This window comes from Aplidium turbinatum, chromosome 2 (genome assembly GCF_918807975.1).
Source record: "Aplidium turbinatum chromosome 2, kaAplTurb1.1, whole genome shotgun sequence".
In the NCBI taxonomy this organism is placed as follows: Eukaryota; Metazoa; Chordata; class Ascidiacea; order Aplousobranchia; family Polyclinidae; genus Aplidium; species Aplidium turbinatum.
Window position 1 is genome coordinate 49500062 of NC_137473.1, and position 18999 is coordinate 49519060.

Here is an 18999-nt window from a genome sequence, read left to right on the forward strand (position 1 = left end):
CACCCGTCATCATCGACAGCCATTACTTTCATAAGCCCAAACGTTGTCGCCAAAGCGACTGGTCATTATTTTGAGGCGAAAACCTGGAGAAAATGTTTTTAGAAAGGATCGAATCCAGTATTTTTGCAATGCGTAAAAGTAAAACCATGTAAAGCGAGCACGCATCGTTGCATGGTGATATACGTAGCCAATATAAGGCGGTCGCTATAGTGCGGTTTCAAAGCATTATTCTTTCCAACAAGTTTCCGAAGTAGACAAACTTATACATTCACATTTAAAATATCTTGAATCGATCAGCCGTACCTTACCGATTCATTGTTACAAGCAAACGAATCCAAGTTTTTGCTGATATTTGGCTTGGAATTTTGACTTAGCTCAAAAAGGCACCATCTACTGAGCAAAGAGCTAAAACGCATTTGGCAAGCCAGAAAATTATCTCTTTTTACAATGATTCAACTGCAGACGTAGTTATATCCGTTTAAAAAGTGATGATCTGTCTGAGAGGTCGGAGGCGAATTGAGCGAGTGTAGTGAAAACGTTTTGTGTTGCTAGGTAACCTACGGAAGCACAATGCCCAACAGCGACCCATTTCTAATCTTTTTTTTCTTGTTGGTTTTCTCTTCTGCTACAATTACCTTGTCTTTTCTTATCTCTACTTTTTTTTCAAAAGGTAAGTGAATTTACTACCAATTTTCATCAAACTTTTGTGGTGAATTGTGTAAGCTACACTGACAAGTTATGACAAGCTTTTTCCTACGAATCTGTGTGCAGTGTTGTAAAGAATGTTAATTTACACAAAATCGATGCGTATCAAATTAGTATTTGAATCATTGTTATCTTGCATTGCTCTCTAGTCTCTAGATATGTATTTTCGGCCCCGTTCGTTCAGTGATTAAGCGCCCTATTCGAGATCAAGTGGCTTTGGTTTGGCTATCGTGGTGTGCGCTTGAGCAAGGCATTTCAGAACTGCTCTCCATTCACCGGCACCTAGCGGATGGAATAATTCGTCGGCAACAACACTTCAGCAATCGGAAAGTTCACTCTGTCAATCTCGGTAACCTATCCTGCGTCAGTGGTTTAAATTCTCCACAAGCATGCGAAACTACAAGAAATACTCTACCAAGGGCTCTGTCAGTCCGAGAATAAAGATTAAAACGAAACCAACCAGAATCATCCGTTTTCAGCCAATGTAGCAGCCGCGGCAGGAGGAACAATCTATGCCTTCACTTACATGCCGTACTTGTTCATGTCCTCAAACTACACCAGCCTGAGCCAACATATCAAGTACATCTCATCCCTTTTATCGAACGTAGCGATGGCTGGTGGCTTGAACATAATCGGTCGTTTCGAAGGCAAAGGTGGGTAGTGATGCTCTTCAGTCTTCAAGTGCACATAGCGTTCTTTAATTAGAACTGTGAAATGTTTTAGTTTTGAATAAAGGAGCGCTGTACTGCAGGTCTACCTTTTTCGTCAAATTTGTCTATTGCACCGATTTTCAGTCACTCAATGTCAACAGCGTTGTAAGTTATTATACGCATGGCTTTGCAACATACAAACCTTAATTTAGACATTTTTTGTATTGAACATTTTTGTTCAATACAAAAAACAGATTGTCACTGTATACTGTCACTGTGTAATTGTCATCTTGTGATAGTTTAGCTTAATTTGCACCAGTAGAACATCTCATATTATTTAATATAATGCCTGGTGAACAGCCTCATTCAATTTTCAGAACATTTCGAAGCAAGCCATACAAATGCGCTTGTGTAAGTTCTGCCGAAAGATAATTTCGCCAGTGTGTTTCTACCTTTATAATAAACTTATAAAAACCTCTCGAACGTTTTTAAATAAAAGTCCAATCAATTATAAAATGATATGTTGTGTAATCTCATGCATTAAGGTCGGTTTCTTTGACTGCAAAATGGTTTTTTAGGTACCGGCGTGCAATGGTCAAACATCCACCAAGGCGTAACAGTTGATGATAACTTCACCATGCTGCATGTGAGTCACTTGACAATAACCATTGAAAAGAAACTGCTTTGTCGACGAGTTATAGGCTATTACTTGCGGAATCCAGAAGTTCGCTTTCTTAAGCAAAGTCTTCACAGATACTTGGAATGTTGATCCTGGACACTATTCTGTATATGTTGCTGGCTATTTACATTGAGGGCGTCTGGCCAGGAGATTACGGCGTTCCCAAACCATGGCACTTTCCATTTATGGTAAGCCTACGTTAGTCTATTCACTTCATATATCTTAAACTGTAAGTCGAAGTACTGTATCACTATTGGGTTTAACGTTAACTTTTTTCACTAAAGGTCAAACAAATGAATTAAACGGTTTTGTTTTTTCTGTGGAGCCCTTATCAGAAAAATGCAGTAAAAGTTACTTCTTCGTTTGAGGCTTTGAGACTGATGGTCTATCTTTTGACCACCTCAAGCTGTTGATTTTTTCCTTAACTGCAAAGAGTCTGTCAGCGCGCAGCCATTCCATGACATCATCATCCCAGAAACGCAGATTTTTTGCTCCGATTAACGGCTTAGTGATAATGGATTGTGAAATTGTAGACGATATCATCTATTCCTCAGCACCACGCTCTGTGAAAAGTAAGAAGCACTTCCTCTTGATACGTAATTGAGAACAAAGATTGACACCCGTTCTGGAAGGCCTGTTCTGGTCTCTCGGTCGACTCTGTCTCTCGTTCGACCGACATTGGAGCCTAACCATCTTCTCCATTCCAAGACCCCTGCTCCTCCTAGAGAGCAGCCCCGTGGATTGAAATCAAGACACCCATTCGTGCCAGCCATTCAACTTCTGATCAACAAAGCTGATAGACAAAACATATCTGTGGTTAATTAGACCATAAATGGAACTCTCAATAGAAGTCAAACTTCATTCGTTCATCCCCGATGCCGACACCCGTCCTACCGGCTTGACAATACAAAGACAGGCGTGGGTGCACCTCAACCGTCTCCACACTAGCGTCGGGCTTTTCCGCTCAACCATGCACCAATGGGGAAGGGAATGGCTTCTTTCTCTACTTGTGAATGTGGTGCTGAGGAACAGACCTCAGATCACATCATCAACGATTGCACCATCTTCAAGCCACCTAATGGAATGGAAGGTCTGCGTATCTTGGATGATGAAACAAAAGACTGGCTGCTCTCTAGTAGCCTTCCAGATTAGTCCGGAAACATCGTGAATTTGGGGTAGTGAAAGGATAGACCCTCGGCCCCAGACCCCAGAGCCTCACATGACGACGATGAGTGACAATATAACAGTAAATTGACACAGTTCTCAAGTAACTTAAAAAAATCATAATTTAACAGATAAATAATCAAATAAAGGAACACGGCATTTTACAAGTAAATGACAATGGGAAGTTGCCAAGTAACCATGACTGTCTTCTAGTCAAGCAGCCATTCTTAGCCAAACTGACAAGAAACAGTTAACTTACCTCATACTGTACTGCCTCATCTTGTAACAAAAAAGAATCAAACGTTTATGTATATTGTATAAAGCACCAAAAGCGATAAAAATTCATAGGTCTAATGGTTGGTACTTACAATCAATGATAAAATCCACAACACGATACATAAGTCTACAGCAATATAAGTAAAGTCTAAAGTAAATTAGCCTATATCAGTATCACAACCGTCTTTAGAACTCTGCAATACTCTTCTTCGTCGTGAGTCACACGGCGTAGCCCAGAGCATCATTCTAGCTCTTGCTTTATCGCTGAACTCGGCTGAACTCCTGTGCAGAGCATCTTGCGTTTAGGACAGAGCATCCAAGGAGATGTTGCATCATTTGCTCCTGTCCATATTTACAATTTGTGCTTCCCAAGGAATATCCCCAGTGTTGCATCAACGTCTTACATCTTCTAATGCCAGTTCTTAAGCGGTTGAGGCATCGCCAATACTTACAAGGTTCACGCTTTCCGGGAGGAAGGCCTTCTGTGGGAAAAATCTCCATATTGACCGGTGTCAACCCGGCTGCCAGCTCCTCCTTCCACAGTTGGACCCGCACATTGGCGGCAACCTCATCTTGACCCAGTGGGACAACTGAAGCAAGGAAACTTTATCTTGACTTCAATCGCTTGCGTGCTGGAGTTAGGCCATATGGTGGGTGTCTCAAATCCATGTCCTGACAAGATCTTTCTTTCTTTTCTGCTGGTCACGCTTCTTCTGATGTTGGGAGGAACCATTCTAGACAGAATGTGTAGCGACGTGATGTTGGTTAATTTGAGGCAGCCTGTAATCAAATGGCAGCTTTGGTTTAACATAGGATCGATTTTATTGGCATGTGCCGAGCGTTTCCAAACTGGGCAGGCATATTCTGCAGCCGAGAAGCCACCTTAGCTCTTACTTTTTCGATATGGGACTTATAGCCTATGTGATATAACTCTGCAATCAATTTTTTTTATAATCTTTTTTTAAATATATAAAATGAGGTTTTTTCATACATAGCGTAATGGAGTTCAATATTTTAAGTTTATTATATTTGACGTTTGCAAAAGTTTTGCAAAAGCATGCGTTTCTAAACTTTTTGCCAAAGCCATATTTGGAAGGTACTTGCTGCGAAGCAACATCTATGGTTTAATTATTTTGCTGCGTTTGGAAATAGTTTTATAACTTTTAAGTTGTATTTTGGTAAATTTTATGGAACCCAGATTAATCAGTTGAACTGTGGTGGATTTTAGAAATCTTACTGGCGAGGCCTGACCGTCGTGGGAAAGAGATATAGCATAGTTGAAGATGTGGAAAAAAGTGAAGAAAGAATGTTAAAAAAGCAAATGGATGAAGATTATTTTGAGGAGGAGCCAAGAAATTTGAAGAAAACCGTCGAAATAAAAGGATTAAGGAAGGTACAGTGTAGAATTGTTAACTTTAAAATCTAGATAAAGGAATACAACTTAAACGTTCGTTTTTTGTGTCCAGACGTTGTATTAACGAATCGAAGCAATCCGTGTAACTAGAATGTAAATTTCTGTAGGTCTTTTCTGATGGCGGAAAGCGGAAAGTAGCAGTTGATAACTTACACCTCAATATGTACGATGGCCAAATAACAGTACTGCTTGGCCACAACGGGGCTGGGAAGACCACTACTATGTCCATGTTGACAGGTGACTGTCTATTTAGTATTTTTTACATTGATTTAACGCTAGTAATGAACGTTTCGTTTCTTCGTTCAAAAGGGCGCTGGTTCGACACCGCTCAAGAGTACGTAGCTGTGTTTTCGCCAAGACAAATAAATGCATCCCTGATTGGCTTTCTTGCTTTCCAGTTTGCTTAGTCTAGGCTAAATCTTAAAAAAGCACCTGCCGTAAGCCTGAATACAACAGAAAAAAAAGTTACAACATATGTTGAAATCATTCAGGTTTTTTTCCTCCAACTGGTGGAGATGCGTTTGTAGACGGCCACAGCGTAACCAAAGACATCATAGGCGTTCGCAAAGCTCTTGGCCTCTGCCCACAATTCAACATTCTTTTCGACCTTCTCACAGTGGATGAACATCTTTATTTTTTTGGAAGGGTGAGTGAAATTTTCACGCTCAACACTTTATCATCATAACAATAATGCTTGTTTTTATATATCGCTGTATCTATCGCAGAATGCGTTGCTTCATCAGCATCCATTAGTTTTTTCTGCTTTGGTGGTAGCGGCTGATTTTTTCCTTGCAGCGATTGCCGATTATCTTCGCTTCTATTTTCTATCTCGTTCTGTCCGTTGCATTCACTTCAAACGTTGATTTGTTATAAGTTCAACTTGCCGTTGTTCAGCTGAAGGGACTCACTAAGGAACAAGCCAAAGCCGAGTGCAAAGAAATGACTAAAATTCTTAAACTTGAAGACAAACGTGATCGGAAATCTCACACACTATCGGGAGGGATGAAGAGGAAGCTATCGGTCGGCCTGGCTCTGTCCGCTGGCTCCAAGGTTACACTTCTATTTTCGTTCAGCTTCTGTTTGAATGCGTTCTTGTTATTTATATATTTTTATTTGTATGTTGTGTTAAACTTACAACAGTCCTTATCACGATCAATCATAAGAAATAAAAATAAAGCAGATGCTCAACTTTGAAGAGCTGAGTCTTAATGTACCAAGTACCAAGATTGCTAGTATACCAGTCCGTTCCCATTAGTCCGTTTGTTCATAAATCCATTGGTTGGTATACAAGCGACAACATGTTACAAACTGATGCAATGATGTGTGCTATGTTTATTACATATTGTTATTATTATTATTATGTATGCATATTGCAGCATGTTCATTGTTCATTATATAATGCCGCTATACGCTATAATAAGAGCATCTTCAGCTAGTTACCACATGTAAAAAATGGAAAAAAATCAATCTCAAAAAGAAAGAGTATTTTTATTTGTTTGTTTGTTTATCTTTATCCTGCATTGCGGGAAAGCGGACTTGAGCGCTATGCATCGGTGTACACCTTTCGACATACACCTGACCCACGCTGCAGCCGACGACAATGTCTGTTTCCGGTTGTCTACTCTACTTATTACTTAAATTTGGTACTACCCATTACTCGAAATCGATCACTGGGTAGAGGCAGTTATCGTAAAGTTTCTTGCCCTGAGAAACAACAGCAATTGCGGGTGGCTGGAGTCGAACATGCAGGCTCTCGACTGCGAGCCCAACGCGCTAACCACTCGGCCAATGCTGCCGACGAAGAGTAAAAATTCCTAAGACGAACAAATAAAGCAAATTTTCATAATAAATGTTGTGCACGCGTAATATTCTATGTTTTATCGACGTATAACTGATGGTTATATTCTAATTTTCAAATCAAAAAGCTGCAACACTAAATCTTAACGTTCAAAGCATCACATTTGTAGGATTGGTAAACCTTTTATCCTACTTAGTACGTAATTATGGATGAACCAACATCCGGAATGGATCCTGCAGCAAGAAGAGCAATCTGGGAAGTCCTTCAGTTTTACAGGAACAAATGCTCTATGCTACTTTCCACTCACTTCATGGATGAGGCTGATCTTCTGGGAGATAGGATTGCCATCATGGCAGATGGAAAACTGAGATGCTCCGGTCAGTGAAAAACTCAATATTGAAAATCGAAAATCAGTGTCCGATGCCATGAAGTTTTCGTGATTCATCGTCACAGTGATTTTCAACCAGTGTTCCACGGAACTGGGTGTTCCGATGTTTCGAACACTTAACACTGGTGTTCCGTAAAAAATCGTTGGTATTCCGCAAAACTCGTGTTCCGCAAGGCTGATTTTAGAACAGCGGTCAAAAATTAAAATAAAATGAGCTTCACGTTTGTTTTTATTCAATTCCTATTCGATTAATTACTATCAAGTTTGTGTTCATCCAAACAGGTCCAGATATAGCACTGAGAAAACCTTAAAGTGAATTTTAAATTGTTATTGTGTTGTTTATTTTATTGCATCATTATAAAATTTTCGTTTGGTGTTCCCCAAGATTATTTTAATGCATAAAGTTTTCATTGAGTCAAAAAAGATTGAAAAACACTTCAACTGTTTGTAGAGTTTTATTGAAGTGATGTAGCCAATACGATTAGGCTTAAAACCAACAATTTTAATAAACTAAACAATAAATATTAATAAACTAACAATGTAATCAACTTAAAAACTAATATTTTTCGATCAGTGCTTGATAAACTCAATATTGAAAATCTAACTTAATCAGTGTGCGCAAACCAGCATAAGATTCATATGATTCGTGAAACTCTTTTGACTTCTATTGGAATGAGGAAGCCAATGCGGTTTAGAACAATTTTAGATTTTGTTCTGTTTCTTTGCTGATGTTACAAAACAATAACAGATGAAACAATGATAAACATGATTACGTTGAGATACTAACATTGATATTGATACTCAGGGTCTTCCATGTTCTTGAAGAGCGCGTTTGGTGTCGGATATCACATTGTGTTGACTCAGTCATCAGGGTGTGACGCTAACAAGGTACTTAGACAGTTAGTCTTGATTTAAAATTACTGTATTACCTCTACTGGACAGGGGTAGTGGTCAATTTCGTTTTCATGGTGCAGTGTTAGTGGGCTGCATCAGCATACTTTTCCATTGTTCTTCGGGTACTGCTTAATCACGTCCATATCTCGTCAGTTACGACGTTTTATGTGGCTGATCGGAGGAATACTTTTCCTTTTAGTTTGAAGTTTAGCCTTGGCAGTTTTGCGTGCTTGTAAAATCTTAAAGCAAAAAGGTAATACATTCGAGCTGAAGCTGGAGTGCCACTTCATTGCCAAGTACTTAATTTTTTTTCAGCTTACACAGTTGATTCAATCTTTTGTTCCTGAAAGTTCTCTTGAAAGAACTGCTGGAGCTGAACTCTCCTTCGTGCTACCATTTCACGCTTCTCCAAAATTCCCTGGACTCTTCCAAGCTCTTGATGATAACGCCTCTTCTCTTGGAATTGATGGATATGGAGCCACCATCACAACGCTGGAGGAAGTTTTTCTACGGTAAGATCTAGTGAGCTTTATCTTCAAAACCTTCTCATCTCCAATATTTTCCTAAGTGGAGGAATATAAATACTGTTTTTGTTGTTTCTTACGGATTGTAAGGTCTGACATAAACGCTTAATATGAAAGAAAAGACACGTTTGCATAGCTCTCTTGGCCTATTGTCACATATACGATGTATTTCTAGCAGTCACCTTTATCTGTTTATAAAGGGTTGTAACTGTAAAATTTGTAAATGGTTGTAAACGTAAAGGGTTGTAAATTGATTAAACAACTAAATTGGCGATTGTTCGTAGAAGAATCAGGAAGTGATAGCTATATTGCAGTGCAATGGAAACTCGAGGCATAATTATCGTGAAAACATGCTCATACCTATTCGATTTAAGCTAAATTTTAACATGGATCTCAGTCTCTCGGTGAGAAAGACGATTTTCAAAAACATAATTCGCTATCTGAGTTGCATTTTGAACAATTATGGTCTCTAAGCAGCTTGTTGGTTGATTTGTCGTTTATAAGTTCATCCACACTTGCAGCGTAACTGAAGATGCACAAGAACCTGTTAAGACGGCCAGTGAGAGATGGATGAAGAGCAAGACTTCAGTATGCCGTCCAGTCATTATGAATAGTAATACGCTTTCTCCTGTGAACCCCCCAACCTCCCCACACGCCATGGGAATTTCAACTCATGCCAAAACAGGTGAATTAAGTTTTATAAAAAGCTTTTGCAAATTGGGCATAATAAACTGCAACCATTGGGCATAGTATGCATCTGTAACGTGGCCACGATCTGTAACCTATCTAACAATAAATTGAGTTTCGCTTTTAGCAGCATGATCGTTGTTTAATTCACAAGCATAGATAGTACAAACGACCTGTTGTAGTCTGATGCTGCGTGTTCGCTGTGGCAGCAGCGCTTTGCAACCAAACCATAGCGAAACCGCAGCATCAGGCTAAAACAGATGGCAATAACTTATCTTGTTTTGTAATAAGAGATGTGTACAGTATATTTGAATAGTGTTGAAAATGGCTTTGTTTTGTTCGCGTTTTGTCGCTTCTACCTTTTTCTCGACCTTTGCTATGTTGACGTGTATTGTTTTTGATATGATGGTCAGAAATAAAAACAACTGAACTGAACTGGCTTTCATAGCTAAGTGAAGATGATTAATGTTTGCATTAAAGCGTATATAATAGTCTAAGTACATCTTGTGGTTGCTCGTGAAAAAATCGATTTTTTGTTTTAGAATCACTTGATACGTCATTTATTCTGAACACTGGCGTAACTTTATGGATTCAGCAATTTCGTGGTTTAGTTGTTAAAAAGATTTTGCACTCTCGCAGAAATTACAAGGTGTGTGCTTTTTATCATATTTTGTAGTTTAAATAAACAACTCACAGCGAATATAACCAACATCAATGTACACAAACTGTATAAATGTCCTAGAGTTTGAATCAATTTTTATGACGTGAAAGATGTTAACGAATGTTCTTAAAAGTGTTGGTCTCAACATTATGGAACCATCACACGTTGAAAACAAACACATTTTTACACTTTTATTACAAACCAAATCCAGGAAGTTATGAAATATGAACAATGTCCGTGACAAATTTAATTCCAAGATTAAGATCTATAATCATTGGATCAGATGTTTTCAGACAGTTATCTCTCCGGGGGACATAAGTTTTAAGTAACGTCCAAGGGTTTTGTGATAATGATAACGTTATGGTTCATTTATTGTTTTTCTACTACTGCTCACGTTTTTTAACGACAGAGCGCATGTTTAATTTTGTATCAGATATACGATGTCAATACATTATTATCCGATATATCCTCACTGCGTTATGCAAGAAACAACACAATCGGTACAATTTTGTAAGGCTTTGGTATGTCCCAACCTGGAATCGATCTCAGATCTACTACTACTAGAGCCAAAAACGAAACTCCACAGTCACTGGGCTGGTCCGAGCGCTTCGTATGTATGTTGTTTAAGTTTAATTTTCAAACAGATTTTCGTGATCGTCGCACAAACTAATGCATTTTACGTTATCAGGTCGCAATTTTCCAGTTGCTTGTCCCAATATTCTTCTCAGTGCTTGCAATATTGAACGCGAAGTACCCACCCTTCGAAAGAAGTAATGAACCGTTAGGTAGGTACTATAATACTGAGTATTGTGATTCATGTGCTACTTTTGTTTAAGGCTTGAAAAGTGAGAGACAGCTAAAAGTAAACACAACACATGAAAGCTGAATGAAATCATTCACAAAGCATTTTGCTCAAAAATAAACTAGACTACTCTTTTATGGGAAAAAGTAACATAAACTATAACAAGATGTGGCAACTTATAATCTGTATTAATTCTGACGTTTTGTTTATCAGACACGACTGACTTCTTTCGAAGACTAACTCATGGATATTCAGAAATAATCTTTATAAGAAGGTGTTAATTTGTGTTGTCGCAGTGGTAATCAATTAGCTTCACCCCGTGGGTCTCACTTGCCAGAATACCTTCAGAGATATACTTTTGTCGTTTGATTAATGCCATCCACAAGCTGTTTGTATTTTGCCAATTGTTACTATGCATTTGCAGCGAACCATGTGTGTTTTTCAGACCTTTCAATCGACGCTTACGGCCCAAATACAGTCTACATCGACAATCCTTATGACTTAGAACTGGGTGAAGTATACAAAGACCAGTTTTCAGGTGATCACGACTGCGATAGGTTGTTTTTGAAAGACAAAGTTTTGAACAGCATCGTACAGTTATCCTTTGATGTTTTACTGCATCTTGAGCTAATCAAAACTAAACACAACAAACAGAAACACCATATAAACGACCTTAGTTTTAAACCTGTGAGATTTTAGGATAAGACAATAAACAGGCTTCTTCATTATTGCATTACAATAATAGCCTAACATGTAAATTGTAAGCGCGAAAACATAAGCAGTAAGTTAACATGCAACGACAAGGAGGCAGTGAAGGGTCCTTTCAGTCATTTCCCAGACAGCAAAAATCTGCTTTTTCCATTGATTCAACGTCTGCAGACGTTAAATCAAGGTAAAAATGACAGATTTTGCTGTCTGGGTTAGGCCAGAGGCGGATCCAGTAAGTAGCCTTGCGGAGGGGAGAGGGGGCGATTTCAACAAGACACATTGAGATGTAGGTCTACCTTAATCCGACCTTGCAAATACATTATGAGTAAAGTTATTTTTTTGTGTTTTAGGGGGCGATCTCCCTGGATCTGCCACTAATCTAAGTAATCTAAGCGCCACCATTCAAAACTTTTACAGAACGATTAAACAAATACTTGTTTTATCTTTTCAAAACGCATGATAAGCCATATAAATGCAACCTGCGTGCTGACATCATGTTCTTCGAAGGGCATTTGGAATAAACTTAGTTTGATTTTAGAATTAAATTCTTTGTACTGATTTCATTTTGTTTGGATCATAAATATGCAAATGATGGATTGATGTAAGCTTATTCTTGGTAGTTTCGTATGTTTATGTAATTATAACATATTTTCATTTAAAGCAAGGCGGCATTGTTTTTACAGACATCGTTGACCGGAGGAATTATGGCGATGGTGACTTGGAAACTTTTTTGTCCGAGGAAAATACACGACAGGGTGGCGAATTCAACACTGCCAACATCATATCCGCAAGCTTCACAAACGCATGTATTTTATTACTTTTGACTTTAGCCTATCTCGTCTCCGCATCAGATTTTAACAAACTGTAGTGCTTTGGTCTAACTGGGAATGTAGAAAAGATAGACTTTAAGGAATGGAAAGATATGAACTTGAACCGAGTAAAAAAGTGTGATTTTTAAGTCTTGCTGTGAGTGAATGTGCGTGGGTTGTTTGCTCCGTCACGTTTATTGTGTGTTCTAGTGATGATGGTAAGAATGTTGACCGAGATCGGTAGGACCTCTGTTCGAAACTCATCAAGTGCGCGGGATACGGTTTAGCAAGGCGCTTAATGTCATGCTTGAAAGAACTGGATTCAAATCTTTAATTCGGAAGCATAAGCACAAACTTCACGTTTCGGAATTAGTTCGTCTTACAAACACATCGAAATGGGCTATGTTGCATCCGTTTAGAAACCACAACAAAATTAAGTTTAAGCTTCGTTTACAATTCAACTATCACCAATCCACGAGTAGCATCCATTGCTTTGCAGCAACCAACACGTCACACACTACCGCTTGGTTCAACAACCAGGGATTCCACACGCCAGCCACTAGCCTAGCGTATACCGACCAAGCTTATGTGAGATATGTCACCAAAAGGAATTTTTCTATTCGAGTCATTAATGCGCCCTTACCGCGAAATTCCACAAAGAGAGTCGAGGAACAGTTACTTGGGTAAGTTCGTAACTTTACTTGAGTGCATTTTAACCCTAACCCAGAATGTATGAACGCCGCATGCAACCTAGACGTAATTTAAATGGTGTTTAAATGATAGCATGTATCTGGGTTACATTGCATAAGCATTCTACAAAGTTTGTTTATCAGAATTTAAAAAGTGCAATGCTATGACAATTTTTTTCAGAAAATCCAAGAAAACGGAAAAATATAAGAAGTAGCTTGCCTAGTTGATTTATAGCTGTATTTTCCGCAGACAGGTCTTTATTTTTTCAACAGTTGATGCTTTTCGGCGTTGAGCTGCTTGCAAGAGTTCGCCATTTTTTCGTTTGTTAGAGTGTGGCAGTCTTTAATGAATATTATTCTAAATTACTTTCTTTCTCGTCTTGGGGATGTCATTGGTAAACAATGTAATCGAATGATGATGATTTCGAACCACTGAACGTGGTTCTGCAGCACTCGTGCAATATTTGTAGTTTGGTTTTTCATGTGTAGCCTATTGCTTTTGTTCTGAAGAAATAATAGAGAACATTTGAAGCTTGTGAATCAACTGTGGTATTAGCAACAGTGCAAGCTGACTGTGCACTGTGCAATGCCGCCTCCAAGAATGAGGAAACGCGAATCACCAAGCAAAAAAAAAGCGTCCAAACACTTGCCCGTCGAAATTCTCCATCACCGGTGACAGGCTTGATATGCCACCGTTGCGGCCGCGCCTGCCAGTCACGCATCGGATTTTCTACCCATAAGAGAGCCCACAAATTACTGTACGTGAAACTAAACTACAAATCTTCGCTACAAAGTACCGCCACATAGAAGCTTTGGAATATTGGTGACTTGATGGCGAAGGCTACCTTGGCACCATCGAGCAGTATAAATCCCACTATTGTAGCTTCATCATCATCATCATAATCCATCGTCGGTTTGTTCCCCACTAGTGGGGGTGGCCGATCTAGCTTGAGCTTGGCTAAGGTATTGTATGATTCACGTTTTGATGGTAGGAAAACTCTCGTGATATTTTAATGTTGCAGATCGTTTGTAGCTTTCTTGATGGCATTCAACATTGTGCTTGGCTTTTCGTTCCTGGCCGCTTCCTTCTGTCTTTTCGTCGTTCGAGAAAGGGTGGAGAGATCAGCTTTGCTGCAAACTCTTGCAGGAGTGGACCCTCTATGTTTTTGGTTATCAGCATTTGTGTGGGACTTCATCAATTTCATGATACCCTGCGTTGTCACTGTGGTAAAAACCTAATCTTATAGTAAGGCTATTTGTGATAGGCTACTAGTTTTTAGATAAGATAGGTTTATACTTTCTTTCGTATAACTGTTTGAATGAGAGAGTGCAGACTCGACAACCTCCTACGCCTTCAGGGCTACGGTTTTTCGCACTCTCTCATTGGATGCACATTGCACACTGTACGTTTCGTATCCAAACAAAAATAAAATGACCATCCATCGTTATCACTGCACCGATATTTAGCCTAAATTTTAATAGTAATAATATTGTCATGGTTTACGTATTGTTGCCGAAAAAGTAAATAAGGTTTTTCAATGATTTTACGTTTTAATGTGTGTTTGTTTCCCATTAAAAATGTAAACATCTTGTCATCACTGCCTTGTGCAAGAAATTTCACTTTCTTGAAAGACTTTGGTATCACCCAGTCTGGAATCGATCCCAGGTTTCACAGACTTGGACCTGCCAACAATGACTTGCACTCCGTCCCATTTCAAGGTTGCGTTTCTTTTAATGTTGTAGGTCATGTTTGCCGCGTTTTCGGTGACCGAATTCACGAATCACTCCGGAGTCGTCTTGCTGCTCTTTGGGCTTTACTGCTGGTCCACCTTACCGCTTACTTACCTTATCTCGCTCTTGTTCACGGTGCCTTCTACAGCTCTTGTCAGAGTGACAATAGGAAACATAATTTTGGGGGTTGCTTCCATTATCACCGTCAACGTCTTACGAATATTGGGTGAGTACACAGCATAGCGGAAGAGTCCTTTTCAGATGTAGTAATGAAACTTTGTCTTAGCGATTACACTTAATAATGTGAATTCACGCATGGTAAAACAATACATATCTAAATGCAAAGAAAAGGTTTATGCTTGCTTTTGAAGAGTGTAGCCTACACTTTGTAGTCGTCATCTGGAGACTACAGTAGGCCTAAGTCTTGGAATGGTTTTGGTGCAATTTTCAATTCGTATTTTTCTCAAGACATGGTTGACTTGGCCGACGGTCTCAATTGGGGGTTCTTGGTCATCCCCCCCTATTGCCTGGGGATGGGACTGTCCGACCTTTACTCAAACCACAAAATGGTGAACATCTGCACTACTACCGAAGTCATGAAGTTGTTCTGCGAGGACTTAGGTAAGATGTTTTACTCTGTCCGTTGTCTTTCGCAGTCACAATGTAAACCTATAGCCTACACAAGTAGGCTACACATCTAGCTAAAAAGACCTTTTTACATTGGTTCAACGTCTGCAAATGCTGAATCATTGCAAATAAGAACTAATTTGCTGGCTGGGTAGCATATAGCAACTAACCGCATCACCTAATGGTTATTGCTATGGAGAAGAAATTATGTTGAAATAAACAACTCAATTCATTGCTATTGCAGTAAGAACTAATACAGCAGAGCAGAAACGCAAACTGCACTCAACGCTACATCGGCCATGCATGCATTTATTATATGTATGTTGTGATAAGTTTAGTAGCTGATAATTTACTGAAATTTTAGTTTCAAATTGCTTAGCCTATGTCTTGAAATTTTAACATTTTTTCAAAAATACGGTCAATGGTTTACAAATAAATTTTCAAGCGTAAATTGCGGCTGATGTTGTTGGTATATTGACAAGTGTCGTTTATGTGAGGTGAACACATCTCGTATTCAGTCTGTTGTTCATTCAGGCATAACTTTCCAAGAGAACTTTCTCGCGTGGGATCAGTTCGGTGTGGGCAAGTTTGTTGTCTTCATGATTGTGCAAGGTCTTGTCTTCTTCGCAATTCTCTTCTTGATTGAGTTCAATGTTTACACGTTCGTGTTTCGATTATCCACTTTTTCAAAGACAGCAGTAAGTTTTTCTGGTTAATGTTCTCAAAGCTGTTTTGACTTAGCCTACGCTACGCCATGGCAAACATCCATTGTGAAATCGTTAGGCAATCGTAATTGAAAAAAGAATAAAGACGTTGTTTTAGTATTTTCCTTCATTCCTTGTATAGGCCCGGTGCTGAGACGGAAAGTTTTTTTCCAACTTTCATAACATTTCACCAGTCATTTTCATGGCGTGGCCGTGGTTCGAATCCCACCACTGCCACAATGTTAACAAAAGGAGAATATATATAATGTGTCAATTGCACTAGTTGCAGGTAAAGAATGGTTACTACAACACAAAGATAACGACCCCTACCAACTATGACGTCACACAATTTACGTTGGTGCTTTAGCTTTAACTGTCGACAGTAACAATGTCAGTAAACCTACGCATAATTGCGTTTCGCGCACTGCAAGCACTAAGTTACACTTCTATCGTATTTCAGACTGTCAGGCTAGTTTAACAAAACATTTCCATGACAATTACCCTGGCATCTAGTAGCTAGACGTATGGCAGCCCTAACCTAGTAGAAGTGCTTTGCAAGCCATAAGACTTCATCAAGCGGAAGCTTTTTTACTTTTCTCAACCTCGATAACAAGCATCTTCCTAAATTTTGTCTTGAGTGCGAAACGTCCACAATTTACTTGCTTCAAAAAAACCTTTCTTAGTCTCAGAATAAATTATCTTCCAATATTTTACACAACCTTCTATTTTTCTACTTAACCTTATCATCTCTAATGTGACCCGCCTTTAGTTGTTGAACAACGTAAGTTGCTTTAAAGGACATGTTATACAGTATTTGGTAGAGTGTATGACTACTTTCAAGTGTTTATTAAAGAAATTGAACTCTATCTTAGGTAGACGTACAAGGAGAAATCTATGACGATGATGTTGCTAAGGAATCCATTCGCATTAACAGCACCGAGTTGTCAGAGTTGGTGACAACTGATCGATTGATTCTTAAAAACCTGCGAAAGGTAAGATTGACCCCGTTTCAACATTAATGTGTTATAAGATAAACAACGTGTATTTGGTAAATTAATGTTCTGCAGTGTGTAGACGCAACATTGACTGCTCAATTTATTTTGTTTAAAAGTTCCGCCGTTGTTGGGTAAGCTCACTCTTCTTTCCCAGATTTATGGATCTGGTGAAAACGCACTGATCGCTGTGCACCATCTCTCCATCGGCATCCCTGAAGGTGAATGTTTCGGTTTGCTTGGGATCAATGGAGCTGGGAAAACAACGACTTTTAAAATGCTGACCGGTGACTACAAGTCAACTAGTGGCACGGCTTATTTAGACGGATACGATATAAAAAGTCATCTTAGACAGGTGCGTCGTCTTCTAATAGTGATCACAGATGTGAAACAATGATTGCAAGAAACATCTTGAGTTGATATGTTAACACCTATCTGTAAAAATATGATATACGTTCTTCTGGTGCAAACTAAGCTGAACTATCACAAAATGTAGAAGGTGATAATCTGCTTGTGTTCCGACGTTCCGTCAATCAGACACGACTGACTTCTTCAGAGAGATAGATCAGGTAGTGGCTACCTGTCTACTGTCTAGCAGGACAAAACACAAGAACATGTTGCTGTAAATCAACTAAACATGTAAATTGAATTTTATTTAAATTGAAACATGTAAATTGAACCTACAGTACTGGACAATTTATTATGGATTTTTTTTTGGACAATTTTACAGCAAATCTCAATTTTTTTGTTTTTCCGATAATTGAGAGCTCGGAAATAATTGTAATGATGGCCCAAAGCAAAGAAGCTACCATTCTACACAATCGGTATTCAACAGCGCCACATTATGACGTCATAATGGACGTCACAAAGGCTGAACTGCTGGCATTGTAGTAGAGACTTGTGCCATTATGACGTCACAATCCGGCATTATTACGTGATATTGAATACCGATGTTGGAGAATTGCAACTTCTTTGCTTTGAACCACCAATACATTTATTGTAGTGCTCTCAGTTATCAAAAAAAAATCTGAAATTTGCTGGAAAATTGTCCAAAAATAAATAAAGTCCATAATAAATTGTCCAGTACTATATAGTCCTGTGTTTTGCCGTGTTACACAGGTAGGCTATTTTTACTCGCATTAAATCAACAAACTATCCAGTTGTAGCCTAATAAGGTCACATTCCTTTTTAGGCTCAGCAAAGAATGGGATACTGTCCACAGTTCGACGCCTTGATTGAACAAATGACTGGCTCTGAAACTATAAGAATGTTTGCCAGATTGCGAGGTGTTCCTGAATCGAGCATCCCTGCTTGCATTGCAAACCTTGGAAGCAGTTTACATTTTTCTCAGCACCTTGACAAGCAATGCGGGAAATACAGGTAGGTGATAGGCTACCCAATGCAATGTAGTCAAGAAAAGAAACTTGATACAAATACGTTTCTCTCGTTTTTCAGTTTTTCTCTTTTCCTTATCTGTAAAGAAAAACTAACTTTTAAAATGTTAAATTGTCTGCGAACGAAGAAAAATAAAATAGGCTGAGCTGAGACTGCCAGATATTGTGTTGGTTATGCAGTATGCACTGATCTTTTTGTTTCAAGACGTTGTAAGAGCTTATCCGACTAACTTATCATGTAGCCCAGGGTGGTCCAAACCCCGGCACACCAGTCGCATGCAGCCCGGGATCACTTCTTGCACGCCGAATTTTCCAGTGCAAAATCCACAGGTGTTATAATGCACCTACCTGCGTTTTACACAAATGCATTGCATTAGCCACACCATAAATAAATCATCATCAAACTGCATTAAAGGGTAACAACTTCTTTTTACGGCTTTTGACGACACAGACTTGCGTTGATTGTTGTGCGTAGCTTAGATTCTCGAATTCAGATGTAAGTTAGCTACTGACTTATCTATTTAGTGAAGTAATACAGTATTTTATTAAAATAAGTGTCAACTAAAAGAAAACAAAGCTGAATTATTCTGCAGTATTTGCGGAAAGATATTTTTTGCCAATAACAATGCTAAGCCACAGTGTCTGGTGTGCTTGCAAGTCACTTCCGTTCTGAAGGAGTTTAACATCAAAGACTTCGCACTGG

General features: G+C 38.9%; 1 protein-coding gene across 1 annotated transcript in view; it reads left to right on the forward strand.

Annotated features, from left to right (window-relative positions):
* The window catches only part of LOC145786685 (phospholipid-transporting ATPase ABCA3-like), a 35033-nt gene that overhangs the window by 8846 nt on the left and 7188 nt on the right, over window positions 1–18999 (forward strand). Inside the window, exons 11-34 of the mRNA XM_082598402.1 lie at window positions 553–670; window positions 1185–1358; window positions 1934–2001; window positions 2109–2222; window positions 4703–4867; window positions 4996–5125; window positions 5380–5534; window positions 5783–5938; window positions 6883–7063; window positions 7880–7962; window positions 8284–8480; window positions 9014–9177; window positions 9722–9828; window positions 10529–10625; window positions 11088–11180; window positions 12034–12156; window positions 12659–12842; window positions 13871–14075; window positions 14592–14805; window positions 15048–15200; window positions 15741–15904; window positions 16783–16902; window positions 17060–17257; window positions 18095–18282. Coding sequence (XP_082454528.1) covers window positions 553–670; window positions 1185–1358; window positions 1934–2001; window positions 2109–2222; window positions 4703–4867; window positions 4996–5125; window positions 5380–5534; window positions 5783–5938; window positions 6883–7063; window positions 7880–7962; window positions 8284–8480; window positions 9014–9177; window positions 9722–9828; window positions 10529–10625; window positions 11088–11180; window positions 12034–12156; window positions 12659–12842; window positions 13871–14075; window positions 14592–14805; window positions 15048–15200; window positions 15741–15904; window positions 16783–16902; window positions 17060–17257; window positions 18095–18282 — 3551 coding nt within the window. The remainder of the gene's footprint in view (window positions 1–552; window positions 671–1184; window positions 1359–1933; window positions 2002–2108; window positions 2223–4702; window positions 4868–4995; window positions 5126–5379; window positions 5535–5782; window positions 5939–6882; window positions 7064–7879; window positions 7963–8283; window positions 8481–9013; window positions 9178–9721; window positions 9829–10528; window positions 10626–11087; window positions 11181–12033; window positions 12157–12658; window positions 12843–13870; window positions 14076–14591; window positions 14806–15047; window positions 15201–15740; window positions 15905–16782; window positions 16903–17059; window positions 17258–18094; window positions 18283–18999) is intronic.